General features: G+C 23.9%; 4 protein-coding genes across 4 annotated transcripts; 3 read left to right on the plus strand and 1 right to left on the minus strand.

Moving 5' to 3' along the window:
- Positions 1-201: 201 nt before the first annotated feature.
- OCT59_023949 (uncharacterized protein) lies at positions 202-1,543 on the plus strand (the record flags this gene model as incomplete). Its single annotated transcript, XM_066135072.1, has 4 exons — positions 202-393; positions 470-581; positions 1,110-1,433; positions 1,521-1,543. The coding sequence occupies 4 exons, from the start codon at positions 202-204 to the stop codon at positions 1,541-1,543; spliced, it is 651 nt and encodes a 216-aa protein (XP_065991134.1).
- Positions 1,544-4,678: 3,135 nt separating this feature from the next.
- Positions 4,679-5,901, minus strand: OCT59_023950 (uncharacterized protein; the record flags this gene model as incomplete). Its single annotated transcript, XM_066135074.1, has 8 exons — positions 4,679-4,689; positions 4,849-4,909; positions 4,995-5,022; positions 5,110-5,145; positions 5,208-5,260; positions 5,380-5,588; positions 5,714-5,737; positions 5,817-5,901. The coding sequence occupies 8 exons, from the start codon at positions 5,899-5,901 to the stop codon at positions 4,679-4,681; spliced, it is 507 nt and encodes a 168-aa protein (XP_065991135.1).
- A 759-nt stretch (positions 5,902-6,660) lies between these two features.
- On the plus strand, positions 6,661-8,232 carry OCT59_023951 (uncharacterized protein; the record flags this gene model as incomplete). The annotated part of the gene is made up of 1 exon (XM_025326630.1): positions 6,661-8,232. One exon carries the CDS (start codon positions 6,661-6,663, stop codon positions 8,230-8,232), a length of 1,572 nt encoding a protein of 523 aa, XP_025175213.1.
- A 1,376-nt stretch (positions 8,233-9,608) lies between these two features.
- OCT59_023952 (uncharacterized protein) lies at positions 9,609-11,153 on the plus strand (the record flags this gene model as incomplete). The annotated part of the gene is made up of 1 exon (XM_025333120.2): positions 9,609-11,153. One exon carries the CDS (start codon positions 9,609-9,611, stop codon positions 11,151-11,153), a length of 1,545 nt encoding a protein of 514 aa, XP_025175212.1.
- Between the last annotated feature and the right edge of the window lie 160 nt (positions 11,154-11,313).

Here is an 11,313-nt window from a genome sequence, read left to right on the forward strand (position 1 = left end):
TTCTGTTACTTTAGTTGGTAAGTTGTAGGTTATTATTATTATATATATTTATACAAAAACTAAGACATACAGTATATTATATTAAATTTTTATTTAAATTTTAGAGTAAGTGTTGATTTTAATCTTATAACTTTTGATATAAATTTCAATATAATTTCAATTATTTAAATTTGTAGATTTGGAAAAAGTGGAAATGTAAATATGGATAACTTTATTTTAGAAAAAAAATTAAAATGGATTCCTTATGATAAATTTAAAAATATTGAATATCTTGATAAAGGAGGATTTGGTACTATATATAAAGCTAATTGGTTAATTAATAATGAAGATAAAGAAGTAGTTCTTAAATGTCATGATAATTTAAGTGAAAATTTAAATGAATTTTTAAATGAAGTATGATAATATATTATTTTATTTTATAATTTAAATCATAATTTATTTATACTAATATATTATGATTTTTTTATAGTGGAAATATCACAAAAGTTGTTTAGGTTCAGATAAAATTATTTATTTTTATGGCTTTACAAAAGCTCCAAATACTTTGAAATATATGATGGTAATGGATTATGCAAATGGAGGTAATTTAAGAGGAAACTTAACAAGAATAATCGAAATTGTTTGGAATCAAAAATTATATATGTTACATGAAATTATTTCTGGACTTAATAATATACATGAACAAAATCTTATTCATTGTGATTTTCATGATGGTAATATTTTAAATCATTATGAGAATAAAATTTATATTAGTGATTTAGGATTATGTAAACCTGTAAAATCATTTATGAAAAAATATGATATTTATGGTGTTATACCATTTATGGCACCTGAAGTTTTAAGAGGCAAATCTTATACTCCAGCTAGTGATATTTATAGTTTTGCTATGATTATGTGGGAATTTACATCTGGGGTAACACCATTTAATAATAGAGCACATGATGTTCAACTTAGTTTAAGTATTTGTAAAGGTGAACGTCCTGAAATTATCAAAAATACTCCACAATGTTATGTAGATTTAATGGAAAAGTGTTGGGATGAAAACCCATTAAAAAGGCCATCTTCTAAAGAAGTTTTGAATATTATTAAAAATTGGGTTTTTTTTTCAGGTAAAGGGGAAGTTGAAGATATTAATGAAAAATTGAAATGTAATATTATGGAATTTATAAATGCACCAATTGGGCATAACAATAATCTTTCTATTGAATCTCATCCACAGTCATGTTATACAAGTCGCTTACATGGTTTTACTAGTAAACAATTGAATGAAATTCTTGGAAGTAGAGATTTACAAGCTTATTATTCAAGTCAATCTACTAGTGGAAAAGTGAATGAAATTCTTGAAAGTGAAGATTCACAAGCTAGTGTAAAAGTGGATGAAATGCTATTAAGTGAAAATTTGGATGATTGTATATTTAATTTGAAGTCATTAGGTATGTAATATAGTATATAAAAAGAATTAAATTTTATGAATTATTTATATGAAATTAATTTAATTATTTAATTATTTAATTAATTAGATATTAAAACAGACAAAAAATAACTAATTATAAAAATTTATAGTTTTTTTTAAAGTGATATTTGATGTCATGCATTTAACAGAAATTGTTTAGATTTATTTAAACACTAAGGCTAAAGTAGTAAAATAGTTTACAAATTTCTTAGTTTGTAATTTAAATAATTCCTTTTTTTTATAGCTTATCCAAGAATTAAATATTATATTCTCTTTTATTTTACTTAGAATTATTTAAGCACTAAGACTAGAGTAGTAAATATTTTACAAGTTTCTTAGTTTGTAATTTAAATAAATCTTTTTTTTTAACTTTTCCAATTATTATATATAAATTATCAAAATAATAATATAAAACCATGACCAATAATGTGTTGGCTTTTATTTTTAAAAATTATATATTAAGACAAGACATTACATTATACATCAGGAAATTTGTTTAGGCATAATTTAGTGTAATATTTCGGAGGTGGTGTAAAATTTCGAAATATTACACTAAAAATGTAATATTACAAAAGTTTACACTTTTAAATTTGAATAATTATAGTAATTTAAAATATCTCGCTATCTACTGATCCAATCAAGACGATCTATAGCTCATTGGAATCAGACGAATCGAATGGTAGTAAAATCGCATTTCTACAGTTGATAGAATGTTCTATAGTATGCAATAAAGTTTTAAATTAATAGAAAGTTATCTATCAAACGTAAAGATACGATTTTACTACCATTCGATTCGTCATGATGAGCTGATTCCAATGAGCTATAGATCGTCTTGCTTGGATCAGTAGATAGTGAGATATTCTTAAATTACTATAATTATTCAAATTTAAGAGCATAAACTTTTGTAATATTACGTTTTTAGTGTAATATTTCAAAATTTTACACCACCTCCGAAATATTACACTAAATTACGCCTAAACAAATTTCCTGATGTACATAATTATTTATAGTTATTTTAACTTTATTACACTAATAAGCATTAAAAGGCAGTTAATGGTCAAATTGTAAAATATTTTTAGAACTTTTTTGTTTACAACATTTTAAAAATTATTTTAGCAGTCATTACAAACTTATTATGATTTTTTTAAATCATATTAACATTTCCTAATAAAGATATGTATTGAAAATATTTTGCATGTTTAAGTGACCAATTTCACATTTGCCTATTTGATTCGAAAGGTTACCTTTGTTTTGTAAGCTATTTTTAAATAGCTTTTTTAATAACCTTGACACCTTTGCATTTGATAATTGATCAAATTTTTACATGTAAAAGATATTTGTAGAGCTCCAAATGGGTCAGGTCAGGTCAGGTTATATCAGGTTGTCTGTTTGACCTGACCTGACCTGAAACCTGAAAAATTTTTATTAAAGTATTGAAAAAAAACGGTACAAAACTTTTTTTTTTAATATAATATTATGAAAAAAAACGTTTTTGCAACGTTTTTTATTAAAATATTGAAAAAAAATATTGCAAAACGTTTTTTTTAATATAACATTATGAAAAAAATGTTTTCGCAACGTTATTATTGAAATATCAAAAAAAAAACGTTACAAAACATTTTTTTAATATAATATTATGAAAAAACGTTTTCACAATGTTTTTTCTCGAAATCTTGCGATTCAACATTTTTATATTAAAATCATATAAAAAAGTGAATCCCAATACTGCAATTCACTTTTTTATATTGATTTTGTATAAAAAAAGTGAGTTGCGGTATTGCGATTCACTTTTTTATATAGATTCTATATAAAAAAAGTGAGTTGCGGTATTGCAATTCACTTTTTTTATATAGAATTAATATAAAAAAGTGAATCGCAATATCGCAACTCACTTTTATTATATAAAATCAATATAAAAAAGTGAATCGCAATACCGAAACTCACTTTTTTTATATAGAATCTATATAAAAAAGTGAATCGCAATACTGCAACTCACTTTTATTATATAAAATCAATATAAAAAAGTGAATCGCAATACTGCAACTCACTTTTATTATATAGTAGAATCAATAGTTTCAGGTCAACAGGTCAATCAGGTCAGGTCAATCTTCATACCTGACCTGAATTTTTTTTAAAATCTCATACCTGACCTGAACTTCAGGTCAGGTCAGGTCAGGTTACCTGAATTTGGCTGACCTGTTCGGAGCTCTAGATATTTGCACAAATTTTTTAGAGTTGATTATATACTATATGAATTTTTGGAGGAAAATAATCATTTATTAACCTTTTTCCAGAAATAGGGATAATACAAATAATGCATCAACTAATAATGAAACAAAAGATCTTGAGTTAACAAAAATTTTGCCACTAGATAACTAGTAAATTGAAAATACAATGTAAGTACTAGCTATATAATAATAAATAATAGAATTAAAGAAAACAATAAGTACTATTAAATAACCTAATAAAATTTTCCACCTTAATTTAAAGTACATAATAATAATTGGAAAAATAAATGAAGAATAAAGTATATATATTATGGTATTATTCATAGGAAAACTTCATATATAGAAAGATTCCACCCCACACATTACTGAAACCTAAGAATTACTACTGCTAGTTTTAAATGAAAATTTGTAGAAGCTATAGATAGCTAAATGAATTATAAATAAGCAACTTGTAAATTACTATAGATAGTTTAATAATTTACTAATTAGCAGCTTTTACAATACTTATAGATTACTAAGTATTTGTGTTATTAATCAATTTATAGTATTTTAGGTGACCTAAATATATATTAAAGTAAACATGTATTAAATTACTAGACCACCTAGTGGCAGCTATGTAATTATATTATAGCAATAATATAATAAATACAGTAAGTAATAAAATAAACAGCTGTAAAATAAAATTGAATAATTCTTTCCATTTGTATTACTTTCATCATGTATAAAGTATGCATGATGGGTAGGGATGATGATGACTCTATTGATTCAACTTGGTTCTACAAATTGAAATAAGACAGAGTGAGTGACTCAAAAAACATGTTCAGAGTGGAATTTGGAACCAAACTGACTTGGAGTGACTCAATGCAACAAAAAAATCAAGTTTTGATACGTACAAAACTTGGTCTTTCATTTTCCCAGAAGCCCCACTCGAAAAATCTATGCATATACTTGAGAAGTACAAGGTCTAATGAAGTTGTCCTTAAAAAAGCAATTTTGTTTAAAGGAGACCTAAAAGAATATAAGAACCAGTTAGTATAATGTTATTTTTTTAAAAAAACTTTTGTCAGATATTTGCAAGACCTAATTAATTCCTTTTCCTGAAACTCTAAAACTAGAAAAAATAAGATAAACAGTAAATCAAAAAAAAATTTAAGTTTCAAAACTTACATTCGCATCCATTTATAGCTGAATTGAAGTCTACAATAAAAATTTGAATTCTAGCCAAATTCTTTAAAAAAAAAAAGGTTTACTATTTCACTATTTAAAATATTATAAAATATTAAAGTTATATAACAAAACATTACAAATCTTACCATTTTAATGAAAAGATAGTCCCAAAACCTACAAAATAAAGGAAAAATTAACATGATATTTCTTTCAAAAAAATAAATTGAAAAAAAAGTTTTGAAATGAGACAAAACTTATCACTTCTTTAACATATCACTATCCAGATGGTCCCAAAATCTACAAATAAAAAAAACATTAATATGACATTTAAAGAAGTTAGGTTTTAATATGAAGCTTACTTTTTCTGATTCTTATTGTTTGGACCTACATAATCCAAAATCAGATGTTGGACCTGCAAAAAGACAAATTGCAAAACATTAGTTAATGTTTTATCAAAAACAAAACAAAATAATAACAAAATTTATGCCTTTGAAGTATCTAAAGCAGAAATAGAAACTGGAGAGAACCTACAAAAAGAGAGTAAAGAAAAGTTAGTAATATTTCTTCAGAAAAAAAATGAACTTTGAAACTGAAATTCATCTCAGGATTCTCATTAGGAACCTTGAAAGAACAACAATCGTAATTTTTCTTCAAATTTGGGTATGTTGCTATGGTAGAAAGAAAATGAGCAATCGCTGTTGTATAGTAAAACTTTGTGGCACTTGCGAAAAGTGGACTGGCTGCAAATAAAGCGTTTTATAAGTGATTAGAGAATGTGATATTGAAGTATTTCTAAAAAATTCTCAAGATACTTTTGTTAAGAAATTATTAATCTGTAGCATTTATAATCAGGAAGATATTTTACCTTCTATAAAAGCTAAGAATATATCTTTTAAAAAAAGAAGGGTTAAGTATTTGGCTATTAATGTTTTTTTTAGAATAAATGATAAGGAATTGTTTTCATTTACTTGTTATTGAGATTATCATTGTTTTTATTAGTTCAAAAATCTGAATTCTTTCTTTATTTGGTGATACAATAATTTGTTTTGTCATAATTATGCTCTATTAACTTTTGGTTTTTGTATTATTTACTGGAAAAAAATTATTAAACCAAGTAGCCAAAAGGAGGAGAAAATTAAAATGAGGATGCAACAAAGAAGTTTAAGCATTGTTGTAACAATATTTCTATCATAAATATCTTAATATCTTATTAAATGTAATGCTGGATGCACAGATATATGAAATGGGAATAACTGAACGGAGTAAAAGTAGATAAAGCTTCGAATAATTTATAAAAAAATTAAACATAACTCGCATAAATGAAGCAAAAAAAGAATTAAATTAAGTGAACTCTAACTTTAATTACAATCATTTTCCATGATTCAAAAAAGTTGTGATTTCAACAGTTAAAGGGTAGGTATTTATTATATAAATTTTATTATTATAAATTATATTTAATAGGGTGCCTATTAACCTAAGCATTTACATAAAATAGATTTTCTATAATAAAGCACTGTGAGGGTATAAGTTATAAAAAATATCAACCTAAACATTAAAAAATTTTGGTAAAAAAAAATTAGAGATTAAAAGTTTATTACGGCTTAAAAAAATTTTGATTAATATTGCATGATCGGCATCATCAATTAGACGAGTTTTTTAATTCTTGACATTATAAGTTTGTTATTTACGTCAGTGACGTTACACAATACAAATTGTGCGACAATATCGGAATCACCATTTCCGAAAATTTAAATTTATTCATAGTAAAATGTGATACACAAATACCTCTCTTTTTCTCCTTTAGTTTACAATATGTCATGTTCAAAAATATTTTCAGGAAATTTTCCCGAATTAACTTATGAAATTATAAAATATTTTCAAAATGATTTTTTAACTTTGCATTCATGTATTTTAGTTAACAGATTATGGTGTCGTTTAGCAACTCCATTATTATGGGAAAATCCTTTTTCAATTCATACTGAAAATTATAATTATATTGAAATTTACTTACAATATTTAAATGATGATTTTAAAGCGAAATTAAAAGAATATAATATTATTATTAATTCATTACCTTCAAATACACTCTTCAATTATTCTAGTTTTTTAAAATATTTGAATATATCTAAGTTTATTTCTTCTGTTATAAATTGGCTTGAAGCTACTAATGAAACTTCAATCTATTCTGATTTTATAAGATTAACATCTGATATATGTTTATCATTATTGAAAATATTTATTGAAAATGAAGTAAATTTAAATGTTCTTGAAATTGACTTCAAATATACTCCTTATAAGATAAATTTAGATGATATTCTTGAGTTAATTTTACAGAATACAAATTTCATTCACAATATTAGAAATTTAAACCTTTATATTGTAGAAAATAAGGAACTTAAACATCGTATATTACCAATAATTGAGTTACATCAAAACCTTAAAAAAATTTTATTAGATAATAGTTTTTTTTCATATCAATCATTATTGTTATCAAAAGATTATAATTGTTCAAACACCTTAAGTACAATTATTTTCTTTTACGTTGACTTTGAAGGTATAATCAATTTAAATAGAATATTTGAACAATTAAATGTTTTAGAATCCGTTCATATAATTCATTGTTCTTCTTTAAATACTAGTTTTACTCAACAAATTATTAATTTAACTAAACCATTTAAATTAAAGTCTTTATTTATAGAAAATATAGAAGAGTTATCAGAAATTGAATCATTACAATTATTAATACAAAAGTCTTGTGATTATTTAGAAAATTTTGGGTATGATTGCGGACTTATTTATCCACATGAGCTAAATACTGGGATCCCTCAGGGAATACATCAATTATTAGATTTAATTATGATACATTGTAAAAATATCAAATTTCTTGATCTGGATATAAATGATAATCGGATTATTTTTCCAGCACTCAATTTAATTGAAAATATTAAACATAATCTTAATTATCTTTCAATCGATATATATGATAATATTAAAGAAAATAATTCATTTGTAATACAAAGATTAGGAGAAATTATTCCTTTTAAATTAGAATATTTGCATTTATATCTTTATTACATTGAAGCATGTGATTTTGAAGTATTTTTAAAAAGTTCTCAAGATACATTTATTAAGAAACTATTGATCAATAACTTTAACTTTACTGAAGGTCAAGATATTTTACCCTCTATAAAAACATATATCATGAAAAAGAGAAGGGTTAAGTATTTAGCTATTAATGGTGCTTTCTTTAGATCTGAATTCGTTAGTGATGAATTGTTTTCATTGAAAGACGAAGTGAAGGAATTTATGTTGTATGATATTAAAGTGCAAAGTTATCATGACTCAATAATTAACTTGTATGATTATATGAAAGAAGTTAATTAACTATTAGTAATAATAATTGGAAAATATTAGATAGGAATATTCTTTTGTATTACAATAAATTTGTTATTATTTTACTTATTCTAAATAAAAATATTTATTTATTTATTTGATATTAAAATTATCAAGAATTTTTACTTTTTTTATCGGTCCAACAAGGGATCTCAAACAGTAATTTGACATGTCATAATTTAAAGAAAAAACAAAATTCTCTCTATGAACACTAGTTCCTGTCTTATTTACTGAAAAAAATGATAATAAAAGTAGTCAAAAGGGGAGAAAGAAAATAAGAAGGAAAATGGAGGTAAGAAAATCAAGAAGAAGTTTAACTTTTAAATATTGTAATTTCATCATAAAATATAATCTTATAGAAACTAGTAGCCAGCGCTATTGGTTGATGTAATAATAATTCCATTCAATAATGTATTACAAAATGAGAATAACAGGAGTAAAAGTTGTAGAGAGAAGCCCAAAGGAGTAGAAAAAATTCTAGAAAAATTAATTTTCCAGAGTGGTTAATTATTACTCTAATAAGCTTTGTTATTACTGTAAAGGAGTTGCAAGTAGTCCCTACTAATGAAAAGCCGGCACCTGATTCTGTGATTCGAGGGCAACCCGAAAGGTATGTACCTGAAAGAATACTTCAACATCGTATTAGGAAATGCCAGCATCAATACTTAGTTACATGGGAATGTTATCCAGATACTGAAGCTACCAAAGTCACATTGAACTAGACAATTTTGAAAAATTACATTACTAATTTGTTTAATAAGTGGGTTAAAAAAAAATGTTGATCAGTTTATAGCCACCTGTAGTAAATATTTCACTAATTTTATTTCATTTTTTTTTTTTTGAATTTTCAAGATTTTTGATTTAAATATGTGTAAATAGCTGAAGGATACGATTTAGATAATTTTGAGAAAAGTGGGAACAAATTTTAAGACAATTAATATGTTTGTAATTAAAATAAATCTGGTCATATTTAGATTCCTAGTCTGAATTATGTACTCCGCTAAATTTATATCATTATGTTATGGTTATCTCCAAAATAATTGATTGGTGTAATGGATTTGATCAATAGATTCATATTATGAATGTTGACCATTTTTGTTGACGATAACATAATAATTTATCACTAAATTAGAATAAATTTCATAAATTGGAAAAATTTAATATGTATACAATCTATAATAATTTTGTCCAGAATTATTAAAGTGAAACAATCGCTGATTGACATATAATTACGTTATGATGTTTACGCAAAATTGGCGAAAATTGTGCGACAAATATCGGGATCGTCATTCCGAAAATTATACTTAAACAATCCATAGTAAAATGTGATACACGATTACCCTCTCTCCCCTTCTTTCGTTTACAATATGTCATGTTCAAAAATATTTTTAGGAGATTTGCCCGAATTAACTTATGAAGTTGTAAAATATTTTCATAATGATTTTTCAACTTTATATTCATGCGTTTTAATTAACAGATTATGGTGTCGTTTAGTGACTCCATTATTATGGGAAAATCCTTTTTCAATCCGTACCAGGAACTATAATTATTTAGAAGTTTACTTACAATATTTAAATGATGATATTAAAACACAACTAAAAGAATATAAAGTTATTAATAATTCATTACCTTCAAATACATTCTTTAATTATTCTATGTTTTTAAAACATTTGAATATACATAAGTTTGTTTTATCTTTTGAAAATTGGCTACGAGCTAAAACTCCAACCTTCGAAATTAGATTTACAATACTATTGAATGATATATGTACATCACTATTTAAAATATTTATCGAAAATGAGATAAAATTACATACTCTTGAACTTGAGATTTACTTTTTATATAGTGACACAATTTATGATAATATTATTAAATTAATTTTAAAGCATCCAAATTTCATTCATAATATTAGAAATCTAAAATATCTTGTGCGTGATTTTTGTACTAATATTCCAGTTAATGATCATCTATTACAAATAATTAAATCACATCAAAATTCAAAAAAAAATTTATTATCAGGATATATTGATTTTCGTCTATATCAATCATTATTATTTTCAAAAGATTTTAATTGTTCAAATACCTTAAATACAATTACATTCTATCGAGCCAATTTGATTCATTTTACTAGTAACATATTCGAACAATTAAATGTTTTGGAATCTGTTCATATTATTTATTGTTATTCTTTAAATGAGAATTTTCTTCAACAAATTAATAATTTAACTAAACCATTTAAATTAAAATCTTTATTTATGGATGGTTTAATATCAATCGAATCAATAGAATTATTATTACAAAAATCTGGAAGTTATTTAGAAAATTTTGGGTATAAAATTCGCAATTCACTAATAAGTCAACGACATTTAGAATTAATTATAAAATATTGTAAAAATCTCAAATTTCTTGATTTTCATGGATATGAAAATCGGGTTACTTTTCGAGTAATCGAAAATATTATTAAACAAAATCTTAATTATCTTTCAATCAATATTGGGAGAGATTGTTATGGTAATATTAAAGGTAGTTCAATCATATTACAAAATTTAGGTCAAGTTCTCCCTTCTAAATTAGAATACTTGAGTTTGACTCTTACTATTAAAAGAAGTAAATTTAGAGTATTCTTAGAAAATTCCCAAAATATTTTTATTAATAAATTATTAATAATGCAAATAGGTAGTTATGATATTTTACATTATACAAAGGAATTTATTATGAATGAAAAAAGAGTCAATTATTTAGCTATCAGGAACAGTTATAATATAGATTTGTATGATTTGAGAGATGTAGTAAAGGAATTTAAGTTACATAATATTAAAGTTCGAAGTTTTTATGATTTAAGTTTATCTGATAAACTTAACCATCCTAGAGATTCTTTAAATAATAATCTTATTGATTATTTACGAGGATGAATATCATATATAATTCATGACGATTTTATCATATGACAAAAAATTGGATGTTCCCTGTAGTTAAATCGATTGCAAATAAAAGTTTTAATAAATCATTTGATATTAAATTATTGCAAAATTAGATATGAACTAAAGCTTTTAATCTTATAAATTTCTTACT

The sequence above is a fragment of the Rhizophagus irregularis genome, chromosome 4 (assembly GCF_026210795.1).
Source record: "Rhizophagus irregularis chromosome 4, complete sequence".
Classification (NCBI taxonomy): Eukaryota; Fungi; Glomeromycota; class Glomeromycetes; order Glomerales; family Glomeraceae; genus Rhizophagus; species Rhizophagus irregularis.